Source organism: Cryptomeria japonica, chromosome 7 (genome assembly GCF_030272615.1).
Source record: "Cryptomeria japonica chromosome 7, Sugi_1.0, whole genome shotgun sequence".
NCBI lineage: Eukaryota > Viridiplantae > Streptophyta > Pinopsida > Cupressales > Cupressaceae > Cryptomeria > Cryptomeria japonica.
This window is the reverse complement of record NC_081411.1, coordinates 507,902,468-507,928,579: the sequence shown is the minus strand read 5'-3', so window position 1 is coordinate 507,928,579 and position 26,112 is coordinate 507,902,468. Positions and strand designations below refer to the sequence as shown.

The 26,112-nt window shown below is 37.4% G+C and overlaps 1 protein-coding gene across 2 annotated transcripts in view; it reads left to right on the top strand.

The window, feature by feature from the left end:
• The first annotated feature begins 1,662 nt into the window (after nucleotides 1-1,662).
• LOC131060154 (mitochondrial carrier protein MTM1) overlaps nucleotides 1,663-26,112 on the top strand; it is a 69,052-nt gene continuing 44,602 nt past the window's right edge. The window contains exons 1-2 of one of the 2 annotated variants that reach the window (XM_057993272.2): nucleotides 1,663-2,182; nucleotides 2,271-2,363. In XM_057993272.2, the coding sequence (XP_057849255.1) occupies nucleotides 1,928-2,182; nucleotides 2,271-2,363 (348 nt within the window). In that variant the 5' untranslated portion in view covers nucleotides 1,663-1,927. Of the gene's footprint in view, nucleotides 2,183-2,270; nucleotides 2,364-14,452; nucleotides 14,474-26,112 lie in introns of those variants that run through there. The other variant, XM_057993273.2, reaches the window with a different exon arrangement.

The following is a 26,112-nucleotide window of genomic DNA, read 5'->3' as shown; positions in this document are numbered from 1 at the left end:
GGGATTAAAACTATTTAAGGAAACACTCTATCACGTTATTGAAAACTTATCACAATATTGGCTTGTTTAGGGACAAACAAGATACTTCATCTTAGGGGATGTTGATTTGAGCAATGGAAAGTGGGATTATAGATTGGATGTCCTTATTATATGCATCACAAAAGCCCTTGTTGGGTGAAGGTTATGTTTAATAAAATTATTATTGGATTGTTTGTTTAATGATACACATTAGAAACCCATGACAATAAAGGATGTGAGAGAAGCAATTGCAAAAGAAAGGAGTTGGCCACCTAAATATAGAGGAATATCTCCTTGAGAGAAGTTGACTAGTTAGGTCAACATGACCATGCACTAGGACAATCATAAAAAAATGAGGAGGATTGATCCCAACAAAGTAAATCAAGACAGATCTTGACCAAGCAATATGAGTACAAATGTGAGATAGTTAATGTGTTTATATTCTTATAGGTAATTTATGAAGAACATTGTAACACATGATTGGATACAATGAACAATATCAATTTTTTAGTGTTGAATGATGATGCTTTTGACTAAAATTATGAATGTCATCAATAATTATTAAATACTAAGTAGATAAATTTACACAAATGTTGATTCCTTGTAATAATCTATTTGCATGACACTCTAACAACTTCCACAACATCTTTATGCATTTGTAAGGGTCTTTGGGTAGTGTTGTGCTTCAAGTGAACCCGTGTATTCATCCATGGTCTATCTAATATGATAGTGTGATATTTTATACTTGTTTGAGTGATCATTATTCTGTGCATGATTGGAAAAAAACTATACAAATATCCACACTTCAACAAAGAGACCAACAATATTGCAATTTTCTCTCCTCATATATTTAAATAGGTGTTAACTATGCGAATGAAAGGTCTTCACATCTTAAGAAAAGAGCATATGAAGCAAAATATTTTATCTTCTCTTAGATTGTTATATCCCATCCTTCACTCATATGATCTTGCACAAAAGAATTATATAGGAGCAAAAATTAAATGGAAGGCAAAACTGTTAATGGCTCAACAAAGAACTAGTTCACACTAGCTTAAGTTTGATTTTGAAAGGTGGACAATGCCTAAAGAAGAGGGTAGATAGAGTATGCTATTATTGTTCTTTGGAGCTAGTGAAAATGAAAGTACTATGTCATAGAGTGTTTGAATTATATGGATATCAAGGCTAACTACACCAACTTTTTAAATGTGGGTTGCTTGAGTTACTTGTTTGAAGAAGAAAGGATAACAAAAATTGTTGACTGTTTCATCAAGACTCACAATAGAAAATCCAAGGTTTAAAAAGGAAAGGGAGATCAAATAGTCATGATGTTGGTGGTAGGTTTCTTTTAACCTTTTGTGTTTATTGATACTATTGACTACCCTCAGGCCCCATAAACTGTTTGACCTCATAAACATTATTAAAATCCTTCATTCATTCATAACAATATCTATGCAACTTTCACTCCACATTTGACCGTATTAATTAATTAAAAAACAGCTACTTCTTTATTTTTTAGTTAATAAATAAATAAATAAGGTGTGACAAGAGTTTCATTCATTTCTCCCTTGTATAAAAACTTTTGGTTTGAAAAAAAAAACCTAACCTTAATTCAACCCCACCATAAATTCCATGCGAGCTCAAGAAGCTCCTAATTTTTGATTAGAGGCAATGTCACCGTTAGGAATCAAAAGAGGTTTGCCCGCTACCTACGCCAACATTGGTGGTGAGAAAGTGAACAAGTGGAGCTGGCGTTGAAGTTCAGAAAAACAAACTCATCTGAAGGGAACAACAGTCAAACACGAAGGGTGGAAAACTTGTTGGGAGTCGTGGATTGTGGGTTTTTGGGTTTTAGGTATTCAAGCCGGCAACTACAGTATAATACTGATGATATTGGGATTTGAATTGAAGGATGGGTCATCGTTGTTCCTGGATTGCATCAATGAATTTCAAGAATTCCACCGCCTTTTCTTCTTCTGGATCAACTTCTTCATCCGATGACAGGTCGGAGGTTCAAGTTCGCGATTCGTGTACACAGACTACTCAATGTTCCTCCTTTTCTTCTTCCCCTTCCCAGCTAAGTATAGGTTTTAGGGAAAGAGCGTTTTCTGCTGCGGGCGCTGCTTTTCTATCCGCCATCATCGTAAATCCCCTCGATGTTGTTAAGGTTTGAACTTTGCCTGATTAGGTATTAATTTAAAGTTCTGTCATTGCAACTCCAATACATTTTATGAATGTGGGCGGCATAAACGCAGACGAGGCTGCAAGCCCAGGCGGCAGAGGCGCCGTCTTATTCACATTATCACCAGAGTATCAGAGCGCGTATGCTAACTCTTGGCGTAGACCCGGTAATGTTTCCTTCTTGCATCTTTTCTTACACAAGGTTGTAATTCAGGTCCACAAGATTTGATAAATACGCATCGCCCCTGCTCTAATGCTTTTAAAAGAATTAATTTTAGCCCGAATTACGCTTGCTACAAATTTCTTTATATTAATCAATACAATCTCCAAATTCCTTCAAAGCTATATATTTATCACTGCATGACACGCCTGCATGTTGTTATAAAACGTCCTAATCAGCACTTTATAGGCATTGGACGTATGTGGCGGGCGGCTTATTCTTTCTTACCAGCATGATTTGAATCTCTTCTTGATAATCCTTTAAAGACAAGACGCATGCGACTGAACTTTTTCAGGTAAACTTTAGGCGCGGCCCAATGTTCTGCAGTTTTTCCGTGAAGAAGGGCTTCTCTTTTTGGTGTATGCTGGCAAAAGGGAGCAAGATTGTAGAATACCAAGAACCAGGAACCATATTTAAAAGGCCATTTAGTTGCATATTTCAAAACTTTGTGTCATTTTAAATCCTTATAAATCACAGTGAAGTCCGTACTTTCTTCAAGTTTCCACTTATTGCATAAAAAAGTGATGGTTTGCCACCTTCAATAAGTGGTTGATTGAATACCAGAGACAATAGTTTGTGGTTGTATCCTTGGCACTGAAAATTGGTAAGGGTGGTCCAAAGCAGTTGCTAAGGTTGAAATCTACGACGATGATCTAACGAGATACACAATAACACCCTGATTTCTGAATCTCAAGAAGACACGTGAAGGAGGAGGACACTTGACAATGGAGTCTTCATTGACACGTGATCATTCATCTGCTTTGCAAACAACAAGTGATAGGTGATCTGGAGGTTCATTTTCTCAATAAGGGATTTGATGACCTAATAGTGGTTTACTCGATTCCACTTGACAATTTGAACTCTTTCTTCATTTAAGGAGTCCGATTCTTTGTTTCCAAAACTGTAAAACACAGGGTGACAAGGATGATGAACTCATGGACTTAAATTGAAAGATATGGTTTCTCAAAGAAAATAACCATATTACTACTAAAAGGATACGTCTGTTTTGTGATCACAATAGTCTTCTTCTAATGCATAGGTTGCAAAATGCTAAAATAGCAAGTGTGAAGGTTTTCAATGACATATCAACTATGTTTAAAAGGCCCACAACTATGTTCAATGTTTATATGCTTCAGGTTGTCATGATATATAAATTAGCCCTTCCTAATGGCCAAAAGATTAATATAAGGATGTTTATTTATTTGATCAATTCATACCTCTGTTATGAAATGAATTAATATATTATTTTGCATCAACTATTTTAATGAATTTTTTTTAAAGGAGAGATAACCAAAACTTAGTCATGAGTAGGAAGTAGAGAAGAATATATGATGTGTAGATGGATGTGCCCATCGACTAGTCTTGTAAGGCATCCATTTTGGAATTAGAGTCTCATGAACTCCAAAAGTAGGTGCGATATTTGGAAAGAAAGTTTTCACGTGGGTTTGGAAAGAAAATATAGTTGATTCAAGCAAACTTAAGAGCATCACTCAAGGTGAACATAGTGATCACAAACTTAAAATTAATTTTTGGGCCCACCCGATCAAAAAGACAAGTTCCAAGGCCAGCAAGATTCAGTACTCACATAGGCTCTGTCCTCTGCTTCAAAGTTAACAATGCATGCGAGAGCTTGTTTATACACATCAAATCTACTGAAACATCTTCACCTTCCACTTTAGCTTTTATCAAAATAGTCTAAAGTATGTTGGAAGTTGGAAAGTAGAGCTAATTTACAAACTGGCCCCACTATTGTCCTACCTGGTGATTTTTTCCATAGTTTTAAAATATGTGGAGGTTGCTATTTTCTTGGAGAATGGGCTAGGTATTGGAGAGAGATTTTGCTGAATGATAAAAGTTAGTTAATGATGCTAAGGTGTATGGTTCTAGTTTTTCATCATTTGCAATTGTCCAAAGAATGAGGTGTTTTGTTTGCTAGAGAGGGGGAGTTTCATTGTGAAATACGTTCTTGCTAAGATTCCATTTTTGAAATGCGGAGAGGATTCATGATGGGTTGAATAAGGAAAAGTGTGAAAATTTATAATCTACACACAATATTGGATTATGGTAACTCCAAATTCTTAATTTAATAAAAGTACAATTGATTAAAACATCCCCAATCAAAGCTACTTTTGGGTGTATGAAACTTACAAAGGGAGTATTATGAAAATTGATACACACAAAGAAACCAAGTAACAACTCAAGAGAGAACTTGAAGGAGATAAATCCTTCTTATAGGTATTGATAAAATAGCAATGCTCACTTTATATGAAAGCAACAAAATAAGCCCTGGTACTAGGGTGACACAAACCCTAACTAATGACATAAGTGAATGTTAAGTCATCCCTTAATGGTCATTTTGGAAATATACCCAGTTTACCTCTAAATTTTACAACTTTATCTGTGCCAAGAGACTTGGTGAGAATGTCTACAGTTGGATCCTGGATTGGACAAATATGGAGCTCAAATTCTCCGTTGTCTATCAGTTGTCAAGTGAAGTGACAATGTATGTCAACATGTTTTGCTCACTCATGAAAGGTGGGATTCTTTGCTATGTTGAGAACTCCCTTTATCACAATAACGTATTAAGGGCTCATTCTGATGAACTTGAAAACCTGCCAGCTTCCTTCTAAGCGAGGTTGCTTCACATGATCCCTTTATTGCTTTGCTGTATTCTGCTTCCGTAGAGGAAAGTGAAACTATATGGTGTTTCTTCTTGATCTAAAAGATTGCTCTTGTTCCAAGTTTGAACTTTTAACTTGATGTAGACTTAACATCATCCATAGACCTTGCCCAATCTAAGTCTAAATATCCATAGACCTGAATCTCCTTACCTTTACCATATAAAATGCCAAAGTCTGATGTCTCCTTCACATATCTGAGGTCTCTCTTTATTGTTGTCCAATGTTTTGCTCTTGGAGCTGTCATAATTCAAGAGATATAGCTGACTGCATAGCTCTAAGATATATCAAATTGCGAATTAGTTTCTCAGAGCTGATTCATTTACTGCTTTCGAATTAGTTTTGGCTAAAATTTTCAGCTGTATCCATAGTTGTAGATACAATTTTACAATCTACTATCCCGAAGTCTAACAAATTTTTTGCATGTTTTGTTTGAGAAGCAAAAATATGATTATCAGTTTGCCAAATTTCTACACTTGTGTAGGAATGTAAGATGCCTAGATCTGTAATGTCGAAAGAGACCAAAATTTTATTTTACCGTTGCAGTTGATTTGACCTCACCACTGGTGATGATGATATCATCAACATATATCACTAGAATTACCACATCACCAGTCTTGCTTTTGATGTAGAGATTGGGGTCATAAGGACTTCTTCTAATTCTCTCTTCTCCCAAATACATGTCAATTTTGATCTACTGGGACCTGAGAGCTTTCTTCAGCCCATAAAGAGCCTGCTTAAGTTTGCCTATCGTATGTTCCTTCGTGGTAACCCGAAATCCCTATGATTGGTACACCGTACATGTATACTTGTTGCTGTAAATCTCCATCGAGGGAGGTACTTGTCACATCTATTTGATATAGTTTTCAGCCAAACTGTGCTGCTATTGCTAGAATCAATTGAATTGTTTCCACTTTCGCAATAGGAACAAATATATCCTCATCATCAATTCCTTCCTTTTTTGCAAAGCCTTTTGTTACAAGCCCTGTTTTATGTTTGTCAAATGTTCCTTTTGCTTTATACTAATTTTTGTATAACTATTTGTAACCAATGTGTTTCTTCCTAGTAGGTAGCTCTTCTAGGGACTATGTTTGTTTCTTCATCAAAGTTTCTTATTTGGCTTGCTTGGCCGCTTTCCATTCTAGTCTGCCTATGGTTTCTTGATATCAGGCTCAAATGAGGGGTGAAGGTTATCCATTAAAGCATAATTCATTGTATTGGTGCCTATACCTTTTTCTCGTCTTTTTTGCACCCTAATATGGAGAATATCATTTAACCAAACATCCCCAATAATATTGTACCACCATCGTGATCTTCGCTTTGCCTCCTTCAAAGCATCATTGTTCTCTTGCTGATTTGGGTTATTTCAGTGGCTTCACTAGAATTAATCTCAGAGCATTTATTGTTTGTAAGTGATTGAGTAGTGATTATTGAGTGTGTGTGTGCGTGGCGGGGGTGGGGATGGGGGTGGAACAGTTGTTAGCTAGGATCCTTGTTGCATGGTGGTAGGGTTGGTGGGTGGATATCTGTTGGGTTTTGGGAGGTGGGTATGGGTTTTGTTTTTGGTAGGGGGAGGTTGGGTGCTTGGGTAACTTTGCAACTAGTAGCAGGGTAGGTGGGTTCTTTCGCTTTGTTTTAAGGTGATGTATTACATATATACTGATAGGGTGCATCAGTCAGTTTTTTGCTAATGTGAGTAGTTGGTGTTTCAGATATATTGATTCTCCTTCCCTAATTTCCCTTGTTATGGTAGTGTGCAGTATATTTGCTGGGTCTAATTGAATTGCTCTTATCTAGTATATCTCCTTTATGTGAGACAAGTTGAGGGTAGTGCACAACAGCTAGCTGTTAGTGGGGCACATGTTGGTAAAGGTTGTCTCTAGGTGTGCTATCTCAAGAGTGCATCCTTCCCATTAAGATGCTACATCTCTCTTGTAAGCTTGCATTGACAAAGTTTTGATGGCATGCATGCAGTCCAACTGATCATAAGGTAGTAAAGAGTATGTTATCAAGTTTGTAAATATAGGAAGTTTGCTGGTCATTCTATCCCTTAACTTATGATAGTGATGCTAGAGTCTATACTGGTTTACAGTTACAACCAAATAATGGCTATATTCTTTGGCCCAAGGCAAATGTTTGTTATGGCTCAACGCTAATGCATTGTGTTAGGGAATTGATGCTAATTGTGCTAAGAGTCGCAATATTGAATGGGTATTTAAGGAAATGTGCTCTAAAGCAAGGTGACAATGAACTAGTTAATTACAAATTTGACTATAGGAATCAATGGTTGTCCTCCTTGTTGAAGCACAATCATTCCTTTTTTTGGGAGATATTGAACTTATTTTACGTGAAGTATTGTAAATGAGGTGTTCGTACTTCCTATATTTCTTCCTTTCATTTAAACTTAGAGTTGAATGTACCACCTACACAATGGGCTCTATGTTCTATAAAACTTCCTCCTTTTTCTGTGCTTGCCGCTCCTCCATTTCACATATACTTGGAGTTCAACATACCCAATACCTAGCAGGTTCTACTTTCTGTCCTTGATGGGGTAGGTGTGCTGCTCTTGGACTAGGGCAATCATCAATCCATTAAATATATCAAGGTATGTGTGTTCCCTTCTAGTAGTTGAGGTAAGAAGTATCTCCATGTTCATGAAAAAGGGTGTTAAGGAAAGGTTGTAGTGGTTTAGGAATAAATACAGGTAGGTGTGAATCCCTCTAAGCTAGTGTAGGCGTGTTAAGAAGTATCCTTGCAATGAGTAAAAATTAAACCAAGGATTGAATCTTTAAAAGCACAAACTTCCATCAAGGAGGCCTTGGAGTCCTCAGTTCAAAGATAAGTATTATATTGAGATAAATATTATCTTACGTTATAGGGGTGTGCTCCCTTGTCCCTAGCTTCCTATTAGTAGTTATGAGCAATTTTAATTCTCTTAGAGAAAGTAGGTGCTGTGTTCCTTGGAATGTTATCTAGTGAGATGCTGCTTTGGGGAGAGGGTGTTGTTATGGGTGTTGTTATATGCCTTGGTATACTACCTCGTGACATTTTGCATTGTTGTGATACATTATTTAGTGAGAAGCTACATTGAGCCTCCTATTCATGGAAATAAATACCATGTCTTATTTTGAGCTGTATTTCTTCTCCATTGAGGAGTGAATAAAATACAAAGGTAAAAATGAAGCATATTATGTATGGATATAGAGGGAACAACCCAAGGTCCAATGGAATCGATGCGCTGATAGCCTGCATACATTACTTATCTCAAAATTGATGCCGAAAGTCCTCTGGATATTCTTTTCTCGTGATATAACACTTATCTCAGAATTGATGGCTACACCCCCTCCTATGTGGGATACTTTTGGTGTGTTCCCTTGTACACTACCTAGTAAGATTTGCAATGAGAAGAAATATTTGTAGCAAGTGAAGAGTGAACCAAGGGCCTTTGCTTGTATCATATGGATAATCAACTGCTAGGAAGGCCAACTACTATATTTGGGGGCGAGTGCACTTCCGGTGGGCTAGTTATTGATTTGTATACAGTTGACAGAGAATTTATATCTCGTTTCTATAGTGGTGTCTATATGCAATAGGATCATTTTGTTTAGACTAGAGGCAGGTTGTTGTTTTCCTCCTATTCCTAGGTAGTAGTTCTTGGCAATTCAATAGCTTGATACCTTGTCTTATTCTGAGCATCTTTGGGAAATAGTTTTGGTTGTGCACGATCATGTCATGAAAGGAAGTGAGGGGCCATTGATTTAAAAGAAAATTAACTTGGACCTGATCCCAAACTTGAATCTGAAGCCTTTTGGCTAGCAAAGGGACGTCATGTCTTATTTTGAGCATCTTTGGGAAATAGTGAAATATTCCGAGCCAAATTTTTCGTTTGTACAAATTACAAATTACATTCAATGCACCTGTTAAGGTTAGAAGATAAACCAAAACGTGCTGAAGCAACTCTAACCAGAATGTACACCAGGATCCCGTTGTGGGCAAGGTGTGAGCATTGGTCAGAGGATCTAAAACAAATTGCTTATGCAGTAACTCTAACCAAGAATGGCGCCGATGATGGCGAGCATATGGTCAGAGGATCTTCTACCCTAAATGCTGAAAGGGAACTCTGCACCAAGTATGTGCTACCCAATCCAGAATGGAGTGAGGGGCGACCATATGGTGGAGTGATTACAAAACAATGCTTGAAAAGAAATGCGGAAGCTGGAAATACTCAACACCCAGAATGTGCTTGCTAACCCAGAATGGGAAAGTAGCTACCATAGGGTGGAGGTCAATTAAATACAATATCAAATGCTGAAAGTAAGAAGAGCATTACAATTTGATAAAGCAAGATTATACTCTGCTGTCAGTACTACTGCCAGCTTACACTATGAAAGATGAAATCTTGCAAACAATACGTATCAGCATATAAATAGAGAGGTACAATATTAATGAATTCCTTTGTTGAGAAGTAAGATTAACGGAAATGGCAATAAACAGATCCAACCTTTTCTCCAGACTTGAATAAATCTTCAATGAAGCATTCCCATCGCTTTCAAAGAACTCTCACCACCATCGAATAAAGATATTGCAGATTTCTCCAAACTGATTTAACAGACCTGCACCTTTCAACAAATAACCAGCAACATAGGATTCCTTTGAAATGCTCGGAACTCACTCTTTACTCATTCAAAATGCTTGATATCAATTGCAAAACTCTAATAGAAAGGAGGCGCTCAGACTAAGAACAGAAAACAGACTTTAAAAGCATCTAACACTCAATGCACAATTCCCAAGACAGCAAAGGTACGACCCAGCTGGAAAGGGCGATTTCTCTTTTAAAAATCTGATGCTTCACAAATAAATCTACAAATTGGCACACATGGGCGCCTTCCCTATATGGAAGGGAATATGCAATACCCACAACGAATTTCTTTGTCTTTTTTGATTTATGAATTAAACATCCAATCTGCTGAAGCTAACATGCAAAAACTAGGAACTTCTAATATGCAAAAATCAGAAACTAAGAACTACAATGCTGATTACAATGCACAAATTTCAAGGAACTCACAAACTAAACTAAAATCACCACTAGTTGTTGTCTTACAAACAAGAAGCGATGCCCAAGCTAGGAGGCCTTCATTCCTCGAAGCAAACCCAGAGCCAAACCGGCAACATAACAGTACTGTAGACCAAAGATGTGAAATGATGCTCAAAGTCTTCCTTTTATAACTTCCTGTTGACTTCACGAAACCCTAAAATCCACTTCAATATCCAAACCCTAATCCTTTCTCCAAGATGGCGTCCTTTTCCTTTCAAGCTTAATATTGATATTTTAATTAAATTCAATACCTTGATAAATGCGCCCACATTAAGCTTGCTTTGACTTTGGAAATTAATAAAATAATCTTTAATGAAGGCGCCACCCTCAAAAAGCCCACTTTTCAAAACAACATAAAGTCAATAGACTAGGCCAAGGGGTCAACATTCGAATATAATATTAAAACGTGACCTTTTAATTAAATATATCAACTTAACTCTTCAATCATGCCCTGAAGCCAATAATGACCAAGTCAAAGATCAGGTCTGAGAAGGGGACATTACAAATAGTTTTGGTTGTACTTGATCATGTCATGAAAGGAAGTGAGGGGCCATTGATTCAAAAGAAAAAGAACTTGAACCCGATCTCGAACTTGAATCTGAAGCCTTTTGGCTAGCAAAGGGACACTTTTCTATTTTGTACATGAATTTAAACTCCCTTAAGTAAATTTGTGTGAATTAGATCTGGATGAAGATGATATGGGACATGTGCACTTGAAGAGAGTGAAGGAATAAGACATGAGTGCAATGTCTTTCTTTTAATTTTATGAAAGGAATGCTACTGTTAGAGCAAGATTTTGGGCCAAGTTAATATTAGCATCCACATAGAAGGCGAGTTTTGTAGTTTTTCGGAAGGGTTATATGTTGGGATTGGCACATTTAGAATATGCTCTAGACTTACCCTAAATCATGAAAAATGAGATGGTGATGAAGGCTAGGTTTCTTGTTACATTTTATCTTACCATGGGGGTGTTGAAGATTTTGAGAGGTGAAGCAATGCAGTAGATCACTTAACAAAGACACGCTACATGATGCTTTTGTATGTTTTTTGGTGAAGAATAGAATGCTAAAAGATGTAATACCTATGCTAAATGCACATAAAACAAACCCATAAATACCCTGAAATGCTACAGCAATACAATTTTTTGTATTTCTAATGTTTCTTTAAAACAGTTCATAAGCAAATTGAGTTCAATCAAACTAATACAGCTTATTAAACATGCCCACATGCAGAATTGGACAAACTCATATTCCAGTTGTTAGTCTGAATGTTTGTTTGCTTCTTAAAAAGTTTCCATTCTCAAGAAGCCTGATCTCTATGTCTGAGGTGTTTCATTTTAGCCACAGCTGCAGAAACACAATGTCTAGACCAGGAAAAGAAATGTTTGTTTTTGCCAATTTCAAGTGTATCCTTTTTTCTCTGCCATTTTGTAACTCAAACTCTCCTTTCCCAGAGCACCCCAATCAGATGCAAGATGTCTCTCAAATGTTGGCAGTAACTGGGCAAATTAACCAACAAATTTAGCTCCCCACTTGGGCAGTTACCTGACAAACTGGTCCCATAAATTGAGGCAGTTCCAAATGGTTAGCTGTCAAATCCTTTCCTCCATCGATGCAACCCCAAAAAGTTAATTGATCACATGTCCACTTTTATTTCAGTCCTAACTAGCTGAAAGTAACTACAATTCCAACTAAGCTACTCCTACACTGGCAGTCCATTCAATAAATAACCACAGATTAGAGAAAAGGATCCCATGCATCACGGACTTTGAAAGGGGAGTTTACAAATCTTTCCTTCCTACAATTGCTTGTCCACAAGCAATGTAGTGCTGGACATGCACTTATCTGTAGTCTTTTTCAAGTACATTTTTTGTAGGTAGATTCCTCAATGGACTAGGATCCCAAACCATTATATGAGCCCAATTATTTTGGGCTTGAGAGAAAGGAGCACAGCGCTTTTTTCAAGTACCAGTACCCGTCAATTGTTGCAAGTTCAGTACATTGCTGCTAACAATTGAGGCTCAAAAACTTCTGCTGCTTCCTCAACTATGATAAAAGGTGAGGCTAGCATCTTTAAGAGATCTTGATGATAATTGCACCCTTGATGCATGGGATATTGAACCCTGCGAAGTCCTCTGCAAACCGCTCAGGCTAATACTCAGCAATATATTCTTTTGATGCCTGTTGCTGTTCTAAATTATCAGCTTCATGTGCAAACTCATATAAGAAGATCTCTTTCAAATATTGAATTTTTGCATTGAACATCCAGTGCTGATTTCTGATTTTGTTCATTGAGAATAACACTTTACTGGTGTGAGAATTCATTGCTACTAACATCGAAAGTTGTAGTATTCAATTTTATTCATTGTTTGCTTCAACTCATTTTTGTTGTCTTTTTGGCTACTATTTTGGCAATTCCAGTTTTGAGGCATCTTTTCAAATATCTCCAAGTAATTAATGAAAGAGGCTGGAGCTTTGAAATCTTCTGCATAACTTTGATACTGCTAAAAAAATTGTGCCCATATCCTCTATAGTGGTTGTCTCATGATTAGTTTCTTCATCCTTTTTCAGGATATGGATTTGGCCAGCTATGGAATGAGACTTACTGTTGGTTGGTTATTTGCAGTTGAGCTTACCTCTTTTTGTGATGTTCTGATCAGATTTGGATTTTGTATGCTACTTGGAAGTTGCAAATTTTGTTTCAGTAGCTTGATCATTTTATCTTGGCTCCTCTGAATTTTCATTAGTGTTTATTGAAAAGATCTGCCCTCTTTCCTTTTATCCGATTTCTCAAAATTCTCTCCATGATTTACAAGCTAACAAGATCACAACTCTGATATCACTGTAGTAATCTCATATTGAATGCGCATAAAAGAAAATCAAAATGCTACAGCACTGATAAAACAAAACCCAAAAATGCTACAATAATATTTTTTTTTTATATTGAGATTTGTCAAACTAATACAGCTTAAAACACACCCACATGTAGAATTGGACACTTTTGGTATTTCAATTGTTAGTCCGAATACCAGCCTGCTGCTTAAGGGTTTCCAACCTCAAGAAACTTGATCTTTTTGCTTGAAGGGTTTTATCTCCAAGCCCAGCTGCTGAAACACCAAATCCTTCTCAGAAAAAGAAATGATTTTTGTTTTTCCCAGTTTCAGGTGTATCCCTTTTTCTCTGCGTAGCCCATCATATATATTATAACTCAAGTTCTTCTTTCCCAGTCCACCTCAATCAAAATATCCATCAAATGTTGGCAGTAACTAGGCAAATTAACTGACAAATCTAGCTCCTCAAACTGGATAGTTAACTGACAAATTAGTCCCTCAAATTAAGGCAGTTCCAAACAGTTAATTGTCAAAGCCTTTACTCAATTGATGCAATAACAAATAATTAACTGACTGCACATCTACCGTTGTTCCAGTTTTAACTGAAAGTAACTAGAAGTCCAACAATGCTATTCTTACACTGGCAGTTTCTTCACTAAATAGCTGTGGATTAGAGAAATGGACCGCATGCACTCAAAAGTGTACATTACACAAGATTATGTTGGTGTACTTGATTGAAGAGTTTTTGAAGATGACATCAACATCAAGGATCACTATAATTTTATGGATCCAATGGGAAGTGCTCCTGTTTGATCAAAACTATTACTTGAATCATCATGTGCTTATGGAGATAGGAGCTATTACAAATTTAGATGAAAGCTGCAAAGAGGAGAGTCATGAAGTGAAGATCAAGTATTATTTTTTATGTCACAGTTGGGGTGACCTCATTCTAACTCAAGTTCATGAAATCAACAATTAGAGCTAGTTTAGGTGATTTTGTTAGAGTTTTTGTTAGCGAGTAGTTAATAAATAATTAGGATGTAGTTATAAAGTTAGTAATGTGTTGGTTATAAGGTAGTTTCTCTCACATAAGTACCTCTTGTAATTTGAGCATTAGAATCATATGTAATATCTTTGAATTACCAAGTACTAAATAAATGCTATGAAATTTCTGTTTGTTGTAATGAGAACTACTTTGAAGATCAATGAGAAAGATGAATGCCATGGAGTTTTTTATGCCACATTTTGTTCATCATTTACAATTTCATTTTGCAGATCTTCTATTTCAACTAGTGATTGCTGCCTTGTATTGGTTTTTTTGATAAATGAAATCCATGTTATTTCTATGTATTATTTAGAGTCTATTTTGTCATTCCAGAGAAAGTTGGCTTTGGAGAAGGAACTCTGTTGCTAGTACATTGAGGCTGTCACTTCTTGTTTTTGCACAATTTTCAGTTATGTGTTCTTACTTCTTACTATTTGAGACAATTGCATCATTTCACAAAGAACTGGCATTGGAGAAGGATCTCTCTTGCTAGTCCTGCATGCCTCATTAAATGAATTTTTGCATGCCCAAATTTTACATGGAGGCAGGACTTATAAAATAATGTGACCTTGTTCTCATTGTAAGGATTTCAAAAGTAGAACAAAATCTTCCAACCTAGATCCAACTTACTTAAATATTAATTTTCGATCTCAATTAATGATTGACATGACCAATAAGATGCTATTTAAAAAAATCAATGTTTAATTGTCATAAATATTAGTTTACTTTTATATCTGTAATGTGAGGGATATGGGTCGTTGCCCTTTGTATAACTTCCATAATAAGAAACATTACATTCTAGTTCTTACATATAGTCAACTATGGCTGAGCTTTATAGAGTATCAACCTTAGGAACAATTACTAGCACTTACTAACTCTAACTTTCTACTCATACTATGGTTGACATTATCTATACTAATTAGGGCAAACCTTACACAAAAGACCCTTTTGCAGTTCAAATGAGATGTAAATCCATTCCCTCACAAATAAAGGGCCCTAGCTGTTGTCTGAAGATCAAACCCTCCATCCAAATTCCTCACTGAATTGACACCAGTAGCCTGAAGAAGAAACCTGACTGCTCAGTGAGTCTGTGATGCCCTTTTCCCATCTTGGTGCATCGATGGGGTTTTGAATTCTAGGGAATTGAAATTAAAGACTGGAACACATCCCCTTTCCCTTAGCCTTCTGCAACAATGGTCCGGAGTTTCTCCACCTAGCAGCTAAGGCATGAACCTCCCCTTTTTCTTGGCAATTTGCAACAATGGTGTGGAGTCTCTCAGCTTAGCCATGAAGGCACAAAACTCCCCTTTAGCTTCTTAAATGATGCCATATAGTCATCGAAACGTGATTCCCGCAGTTGTTAGATCTCTAACAGAGTGTCTGCATGTTCTGGTGCTATGCCAAAACCACCTCTAAAGTCCACCCTCATGAAGCTCAAAGCTAATGCTGCATTGTTAACTTATTGTTCAAGAAGGTTAGGAGATTGGAAATGAACATATAGGCAACTTCTGATTGATTTAGTTGTAGTTTACAAATTTTAAGTAGTTGGAGCTGAGGGAATCTATAAAGGCATTCTTTATTAATCCATTCTGTGTAATTAAATGATCTTCAATCTTGCATCTGAAACAGGCCTACAAAATTCCATCTCCCTCGAGTGTATAAGAAGTACCTGGGCTTCATTTAGCTTTTGCAAGCCATGTCTTCTGTCCCCCTTGTTACAAAAAATGGAATTTGTTTGCTGCTTTATCAACCTTTTGCCCACCATTGACATTTAATGCTTATGTGGTCTGTCACATGTAGGACCACTTGTCACCAGACAAGGGGAGTAATGGATTCATACGAGGAAAGGTTTAAAATTGCTGTCATTCATCAACACTTTAGCTTGTCTTGAGAATGATTAGTGTTTTATAATTTGGTTTAGGGTCCTGATTCCTAGATATCAAGAAGGCCTGCCCAATGATCTATGACATTATTAATGATACATGTTTCTTGAGAATCAACTCTGAAATTAACAAGTAAATCTGCCATCTTGTTCACTTCTCTATAACAGTGGTGAAATGAAAACTTTCAAAGGTGGGTCCAATAGTGATCATGTGAATTTGCGGATGTTTTCCAACTTCTAGTTATACAAGTGATGATTTTGAATGGTATTGATTATGACCATTGAATCTCCATAAATGCAAATTTTCAAAATCTCACATTGAGTGGTTACTTGGAGACCCAGGATAATGGAGTGGTCTGCTTCATAATTAGTCCCCTCAACTAATTTCTGATATGCAGCTCTGATTAAAGATTTTGAACAAGCCCAAATAATACACATGACACTAAAAGCTGCAGGATTTACCTTGACTGCTCCATCAAAAATTCAATTTAAAACATTCTACGAGGAGGAGGAATCCAATTTGCAAGTGCCCTTTCTTGAGACTTCTGGTAAACTTGAAAGGACTTATTAACTGGAGGATGGGTGTGGAGGTGATCTTCAAGAGATTCTAGGCCTTAGATTTCCTCTTTTCAAGGTCCATTGTTGCCTGTGTCATATCTACCTCTAAAACAATATCTTCCAACTGATTCAAATATTCCTTAATGGAGAGATATCTATCTTGAAATATGCATGCAGTCCTTTCCCTCTAGATATGCAAGATAAGAATTGAAAGACCAACCACCACAATACCGAAAATGATAACCTTTGATTGAAGAATTGGCTATACCCAGAATATTTGAAGGAGATTTCAGGAACTTATTCTGACCAATCAAGTTTATCACAAAGCCATGCCCAACGTTTCACTGGGAAAGGGCAATGAAATAAAATACAAGGAGCTGTTTCCTCATCATTGAGGCCCAAGGTGCATTTGGATGTACCCATTATTCCAACCATTTTGACCCTGTCCTATGTTAGAATCTTTTCATGAATGGTTGTCCATGCATAGCAACACTTGTTTGCTGGCCATTTTGCTTCAGCAATGGATACAGAGGTCACTAAGTACCCAAATCTTCTTGAAGAGCTGCCTGTCTTCAAGCTAGCTCAACGAATCTCATTAGATTCCATCCCCATAATAAATTTTTATTCTTACTAACTGATGACCTAGCATTTTCTTTGAGCCTCTAGAATGGAGGCATTTGCCATGTCTTTCCTTTTGATAGAGACAATGTTGTTCTCTCTTTGTTGTTTAAAGTTGTGACAGCCTTTCATTCCCAAGTGATGGATGGTGATGATCTTTCCATGAATTCTCCTAGGAATTTTCCGATTGCCCATTCCTAATCTCCCAAGATAAGTGGTTGGTGATGATTGGTCTGCATTCCAACCTAAATTTCCAAATGTAAGATTCTCTGGGTCGATGGGCTGTATTCAGACTCTTCATTGGGTACTCTGAATTTAGATATTTCTTTTGAAGTAGACTCCACTTGGCAATGGGCTGAGTAAAAATCGCCCAAACAAGCTTGGCACCAAGGGTCCTATTCTGCTTTTCCAAACAGCAAATCCCAGCACCAACCTCTACATATTAAGGAGCAAACTAGCTCTGCCATAGGGATCTCCTTATGACTTTTTGAGACCCTTTATAACTTCTCCCCTGGATTTTGAGAGACTACATCAAGTAGATTGGTAGAGTAGTGTAATGTCCCCTTTGGAATCTCCCTTATTCAAGCCCCAGAATAACAATTTCAGCAAAAGTTTTAAGGGGGTAATTTATTTTTAACTTAAACTATCAAATATAATACTTGTTTCAAAGTAATCCTGGTCTAGGTCCTAATAATATTAATAATCATTTAACTTATACATATTAACATTAAACCCCAATTTCCATGATTCCATATAACAATGTAATGCCCTAAATAGAGTAGAATGAGATTAGAGATACCTGGTATTTTGAATGAAGACCTGCAAACAGGTTAGGATGATATAAAATCATAAAATGCATGATTATAACAGATCCTAAGAACTTATATGAGTAAAGCATGAATTCATTTTAAATGAACTTAGTCATACAATAGGAATAGGATAGGATGACCAAGTGTGGTGCCCAAGAAACTATCTATCCTAGGCTCAAGGGCGGCTTAACCCCCTTGACCTCATGTGGCCCATACCATCAATGAGGTGGCCTACCCAGTGAGGTGTCCTATCACTGTTTTCCTCCACTTGTCATACCTGTCCTATAACCCATGGTTTACATATTCATTCAGCATGACAGAAGGTATGAGGGCTGTTACAGTAAGGTGCCCAGGAAGTCTATTCTTCATAGGCCCAAGGGCAGCATCTTTGTACCCCCTTGGCCTCATGGGACTCCCTGGTCTTAAACCATGAGGTGGTGTGCCTACAAGATAACCCCAACACCGTTTTCCTAACTGTAACTTCTCTCCTTTTATCATGTTCAGTAATGCTTAGAATAAAGCCTCATAAATATATCATATTTCAGATTTATCATAAGAGATATGAACATATTGTATTATCTATCACGGATCTCAGAATCTCAACAGTATGCAGTATAGATATGCAGAACATGGTTATAATGGATATACAGAAATATATACGTATTTACATGCAGAAATAGTTATAACATTGTTGCGGAGTCTAAACGTATGTGCACCGGAACTCATACCAGAATACCGGAATATCATCCTAACATAACAGTAGCTGCAGATTTGATCTCTTTATTCTGTTCACTCCTTCCAAGATTGGTCCGTCTTCTATCCTTCAATGCCTTGTTGTTGTACCTGAAATGGCTTTATGTATCTTTCATAGGCGGTGAGGAGACATGCCTCTCCATTCAGTCACAATTGTTTTGTGAGACACGACCCTTCTTGTTTGATTGCTGCCAGCCATAACTACTGACTTGCTTCTTTAATTTGTGCTAACTTATCGTCCTTGCTAATAATATTAATAATGCATTAATTAATTAATTGTTTCCACTAAACATAAAATCGCTGTCCCTAGAGGGAGAGGGATGAACTTGTAAGATAATTTTCTTGCTAGGAGCAATTCTGATCAGGGATATGACACTGTCATACATAAGTGTGGTCTATATTAATATTACTATCAAATTCTGCATAAGAACATTATCAGGCTTCATATATTAAGCACATCCCCATGAATACCACCAAGAGCAATGATGTTACTGCCTGTAACTTAATTAACAGTTCTGATCTGATCTGATCGATGGTGATCTCACTAGATGTTTTTGATTCCTTTCCTTTATATCTCTCAATGTTTGAGAGAGGTCACACCTCTTCACCATGTATGCCCTTTTGGCAAGAGACACACCCTTTCCATCATTGGCACTTTTGAAAGAGTGCAACTCTTCATTATATCCGCCCTTTGAAAGGGACACAATCTTTCAAGATCAGATCTGCACTTCCGATTCTCAAATTATCCCCCTCAAATGAGGTTCTCTTCTCCCTTTTATATCTCATGTTCAAGGGAGTCACAACTTTTCATTTCATGTCTTTGACCATTCACTAACTTAATTATATTCTTCCATATTTTAATTTTAATTTTATTATTATTATTTTACTCTTAAATTCTATTTCAAAGTGAGGACATTACAAATAGACAATATTTGTTTGATTAACACGATTCTCCTGTTAAGGAAAGCCATTTTCCTTTCCAAGAACTTATCTCTCTTGAAAGGCTTCTACCAAATTTTTCTGAAGTAAAGACCTAAATATTCTGGTGAAGAGCAGCACCCTTAGATATTTGCTAGGCAAGGTACCAATCTTGAAATCCAACACATTAGCTATTCTTTTCCCTACATCCAAGGAGAACAGTGAGTGAAATTTTTATCAAATCTCTGTTCATTTATTGCAACAGCTTCTTCACAACTTGCTTCCTCACCCAACAAAGTTCTGTGCAAATCGCTGGTGAGTGAAAGCTTCCATCTCCTCTTCCCCACTATTCAGTTTGTCTCTGGATTGAGTCTTCTGAATGGATCTTGCTAGGGCTTCTGCCATCAAGATGAAAAGGAGGAGAGATAACAGGTAACCCTGTCAGAGCCCTCTAGTTGCTTTTAAAAAAACCCAGTGGGCTTCCATTTATAAGGACACAAAATTATGGTCCAAAGATGTAGCCAAAAACCTATTCCCTCAACTCATAACCAAACCAGTTTGTTTTCAAAATTTTGACCAGAAAACACCAATTAACTCTCTTGTATGCTTTACTGATGTCCAACTTCATCAACATACCTTCTAGTTGCTCTTTTGTTGAACTGGTTGGTCTTCCTTTGCTCTGCTCTGATATTTGGTGGTTGGTGGTATTTAAAAATACCTAGAAAGTGCTGCAATTGTATCACAAGGAGACATGTTCTCCTAGGCCAACCCCCAAAAATGTGAACAAAAATTCAAAGATTAGATTCATTAATCCTTTTAATGCATCAAATCCAAATGTTTAACTATTAATTGCTCCTTTAATGCTTTAGGATGAGAGGACTTATGAATTCTAGACGTGTAGAATGAATGCCTCTAAATATTGGCACAAAACATCCCATTTTGCAAAAGGTGTACTTAGTTGGCTTAGGGTGAAAATAAAACGGGCTAGTTTGTGAAAATTTGAATTTGAATTTTAGAATTGCAAGGGTGAAATTTGTAACCATAGGGTTGACCCTGCGATCACTGAAGTGACCTTGGGTGGGCAGTTTGTAATGACTATATCTGGGTGGGTGTAGAGATAAGTGTAATGAATGTATGAATAATATGATTGTATTGGATGTGCATATAGGATAAGGTGGAGGCTAAATATGTGGGAATATATGTGTATAGGGATGGGTAAAGGCTAGAGGAATGAGCAACTTTGCAGAAGACTGCCATTTGTTGATGTGCACGTGTTAAGATATTTCCTCAAAATGGGCACAAATTTAAATGGGAAATGGCATGGGTATGCAAATTATACCTTTAAAAGAATATTTACGTAAGTGAATCTAAAGCTAATTTAAATTATAAATATATATACCCAGATTCACAAGCTATTAAGGATATGAATACCATGTAAAACAAATAGGATTTGTACAACATCTTTAACATCGAAATCGAATCATGACATATCTTGCATCTCATAACTATCTTCATCCCAAATGGTCTTCATTTGATGTTTGAGGAAGGCTATATCTATCATCACGAAGTTCAGCCATAATTAGATACAAAGACTGATTAAGCTTTTTCTTGAGTTGGTTGTGAAGCAACCTGTTTATAGCTTTCTCAATGGTAGTTGAAATTTTGGACATGTGGAGACCATCCTCTTGGAGAATTATTTGGTGTCTCTGAAATAGGCTACCCTTTGTGTCATAGTAGCCAAAAACCTCCAAATCGAAATTATTAAAAAAATCTCATTTTTTTGTCTACAAGAATATAACATCTGTTCAGGGGTCAACAATTAATGATATACCTACTTTCGAATATCAATCAACTTCAATTTTGGTTTTGTATTGCCTCAAATTTGAGTTCTATATGAAGTTATGTAAGACTAAATTTTGGTATTTTCCATTAAATTGTAAATTCTAAATGAAGTTATGTAAGATTAAATTTTGGTATTTTCCATTAAATAGTAAATTCTAAATGAAGTTATGTAAGACTATTGAGATCCTAGAGCCCTGTTGATGTGTTTTTTATGCACATAACAATACAGAATAAATTACCAAAGTAATTTACCCTCTCTTGAACAAAATCACCTCAAATGCTAAGGATGAGATCAACTAATGTGATTCCAAGGTTTCTACATGTCAGGTCTTAACGAGTGGGTAAGTTCAGTGGTTGATGTGAATTGCTGTGTTTCACTTTGGGGACTTACGCAAATGTTTGGATTATCATGAATAATGCGGAATAGGTGTGCTGACAACTTAAGATTTATCAATAAGGATCTGGATTTACTTCTTACTAAAAAAGGGGGAAAAAGAATAGGGTTCAGGAAATCTATTCTAATCCTAGGAATGTAGGAAATGATGAATGGATCTAGTGGAATCAAACCAGGCAAGGTCTCACAATCAGGTATTGACACAAGCTTAGTGCAATCATCTAAGGTATACTTAATGATTTTCAAACTATCACCATCAAACGAAGACACCACCCAAGTTGATGCTTGTCAACAGATGTATAATAGTTGAAGTTATGCTTACTCAAACTCCAGTTGACCACACAAGGCGCACTTACCAGCGGCAAGAGGCTAGTGGTATGGATTAAGGATTCCACACAAATAAATTCAACAAATCTTCCACTCAATCTAACATACATGAAAATAAATTCTAATCTAACTTGGAGGAATTGAGAACCATGAATGCAAATACAACACTTGAAGAGCAAAATCACCAACAATTGAACAATGATTAGGATTCAAATAGCTGTAGCATATACCAACAATTCTACAAAAACTCTCCCTTACAAATGAGAGACAAAGAGGCATATATAGAGTCTCTTACAAAATGGATGGCCCAGATTGATCTAAGATCAACGGCCGAGATCATGCCAACAAAACCCTAGAATTGCCCTAATTAGGGTTACATCAAAAATGGTGCCACCAACATATGGCCCAATAGAAAGATACCTAGTCATCATATAGAGAATCTTCTAGAAGATTCCTCCGTGCATCTCTCTCTCCCCTAGCATACTCCAAGAATCTAGCCAAAACTGAATCTAACTCCTCCATGGAAATGCTAGGCAAGGTATCCTGCTGTAAATCAATCACATCCAATGAATCCGAGCAAGCATTCAAAGTGTTCTCCCATTCAGGTATGAGCTTCTGCGAATTATGAACATGAATCAACAAAGAGACCAAGTCATCTATCTGACTCTTCTGCAAAGGGTCTAACTGGCAAAAATACATAAATTTTATCTTGTCTCTTAATTCGGCTAAGTGTAAACCACTAGCATCACTAACATCAACACCCAATAATTCCTCAATCGAGGCAAGGATTTTCATCTGAATGTCCTGAATTAATCCTTCCATCTCCATACAACTCGATTGGGCGTTCTCATAAGCTGATTTCTTCAAAGCTAGTGCACAATACCAGCCATGGAAATTATATATGTCTCCACTGTGCACAATGTTCTCGCTGACCAAAATGGAATTAGGAACCTTCTTCAATGCCAGGAGGCGTGGAATGGTCTTCTCTTGGATAGGCCGGAATTCTTCCCAAACTCCCTCCAAATACTGGATTTTGAATACAAGCGTTGTTGTCTTATCATATGCTTGGACAAACTGAGTAAGGAAATCATTTGCCTACCTTCTTGTGCTTTCAATCCACTTTTCCACCTCGGAGTGTGTACCTCTCGCTACCTCGCAGTGTGAATGTATTCCATGGTCAACTGCAATAGGGGAAATAAGGGTGGGATCCCCACGCCTTGTCCCTGCAATATACTCTCTGAGTCTAATATTTTCTTCTTTGTACCTTTCATTCTCCGGAATCCCTGTGTCTAACTTGGCATTGATTGCTTGGAGGTTGTCACCAATCTCCTGAAATTCCTGCCCTGCGGATGGACGACCAAGGGCAACTGAAGTGATCTGGAAATCCATGGGAGTAGCAGTGTCCACTGTCACGCCTACTCTAGGAACAACAATCTGCGCAATCCGCATTCCTGTCTCATCTCTAGCTATGTGCGACAAAATCTCCGCTCTCTTGGGCTCTTTCTTCTTAGCACTCCTAGCTAGGTAGTCATCAATATCCTCAATAGGCTGTACTTCTATCATTTGTTTACTTTTCTCCATACTCTTCCTCAACCATTCAGGAATAGCGGTCATCTCCATACCATCATCAAGACATATTTCTTGATCAAGGTCCTTCAGTGCCGAGATAACTTCATCCTTATCATCAGGATTATTCCTGGTCCAATCATATACATCATTTCCCAAACTAACTTCCAAAAGGACAGTAGGGGATCCCGGCTGGTCATCATTCTCATTAGGAGGTGCAGATGTTGCTGTGGCATGAAATTCCTGAGTATTCTCTGGTAGTATCACTGTGTTGGAACACTGCTGAGTCTCCTTATTCTGTTCTGTTACTTTAATCACTTCGATTGATGAGACACTGGGAGGGGGTGAAGGAATGATAGTCTTCTGTTTCTTCTTCACATCCTCAATCTTCTTCTCTCTAGCCTTGACTTCTCCATGCATGTTCTTCCTTCTTTTGGGAGCTTGACTCTCTTCGTCTGCATGAATCCTGACATCACTGACACTCCTCTGATCATCCTCGGAAGTAGACTCTTCCGTCTTCATCCTCTCATAAGTGAAGGGAACACCCATGTCAACTAATCTGTTCATCTGCATATCTACCCATGTGCGGGAGAAATTCAAGACTTCTCTCATCAATATATTCAGATCAGTCTCCTCTGACTCTGACCAATTTGGCAATAGGATTGCCTTCTTCATTTCATTCTCATAATGTGGGTGTGTATGATCTTTATCATCTAATACCTGATCAGGGATGAGGAAAAGTCCACACTTCCTCATGAAATCCACTGACATTCTGGACCACATTCTTCTCTTTACTGCTTGTTCATCCATTAAGTTAGCCCAATAATCCTCTATGTCAACCTTGTGAGTGAACTTCTCTCCTCTGATCCTTCCGACCTTCTTGTCTGGATCAAATCTTTCTCTTTTCTTGTAGGTAGCAAATCTGTAGAATGCAATCTCCTCACCTGCAGTGCTGGCAGCTATGGTGGATTGGTAGACCTCTGACGTCTTCCCAACTGAAATAGGGAATGCCATTCCTATCTTGTGCTTCTCTCTCTGGATAACATTGAACTCTAGAAGCTGTCTTACCACTTCCAACAATATCATTATGTCAGTAGGATATCTAGGAAGCCTGTAGGGTTCAGATTGAAACCCATGAATCCTGAGGTATGTGAAAGTGGGAAACTGTATATACCACGATCCATATTTCTCTATTAACTTTGTTGCCTCCTTGGACAATCTTCTGTGGATTCCGCCCTGCAACATCCGTGTGATGTACATAGTGAATGCATCATTCACTCTTTTATAGTCTTCAATTCTGTGCATACTCAACTGGGGGTAGCATTCATAACTCTTAAACTGTCCTTGCCCATTTCCGACTTCACCTTTGCATATTAATCCTCTGTATGAAACAAACCGTGCAAGTAGGTACACCAGGTAAGAAGTCATGGCAAATGACTTGGACCTCTCTACATTCCTCAACTGAAAATCCAGATTGTCGCTTATGATCTTAGACCAATTCACTAGTGTCCCTTTAAGACAATCCTGGATGAAGTAGAACATCCATCCATGAAATATTGCTCCCTGCGGCATTCCCATCACTCTGTTGAGTAGGAATATCAAATCACTATATTCCTCCTTAAAATCTACGCACATAAGTGTCTTGGGAGCCTTGGAATGATGATTTCTAGGTTCAATCATCCATTATTTATTAATTAAACTCTTGCATACACCCATCTTTTTCGTGTATCTGTCTGCATAATCTTCCTTGGTCACATCCTTCATGTCTGTACTGCGTGGAATTCTGAATACCTCAGCAATGGCATCCTCAGCAAGGTAGGCGATGACAACACCCTTCGGACTCTTGATCATTCTTGTGAGCGGATCGTAACATCGTGCACACTCCAGGATCAACTCACTGCACTGTATGGATTGTGGAAACCCAGCGGCATGGAAAATGCCACTCTTCATAATATTTGCATATGCTGGAGAAGGAACCTGATTTCTGGATTCGAACATCCGACGCTGCATCTGGTCGAAGTCCAGGAAATGCATGTTGGTATCAGTGATCTCCTTCCATCTGGATGAAGTCTTGAACTCTGGATAAAATCCAATCTCCAACGTCTTCAGCAGCTCTTTCCTTTCCTTGTATCCTGACTTCGACATCGCACCTGTACGAAACTGGAAGTTAGTCCTAGGATAAAAATAAATACTTGTAATAAAATTCTTGACTTTCTAGAGATTTAGCTAGTTTAGAGCATGAAGTCAGGAAAATAATCCATACACTAAGGCATGGAAGCCTTCCATAAAAATTCATTTATACCTCCTTACGCTTAGAAAATATGCAAGCAAAGAATGCAAAGGAGTATACCGGATTGATGATGACTTAGGAAAGGTGTGAA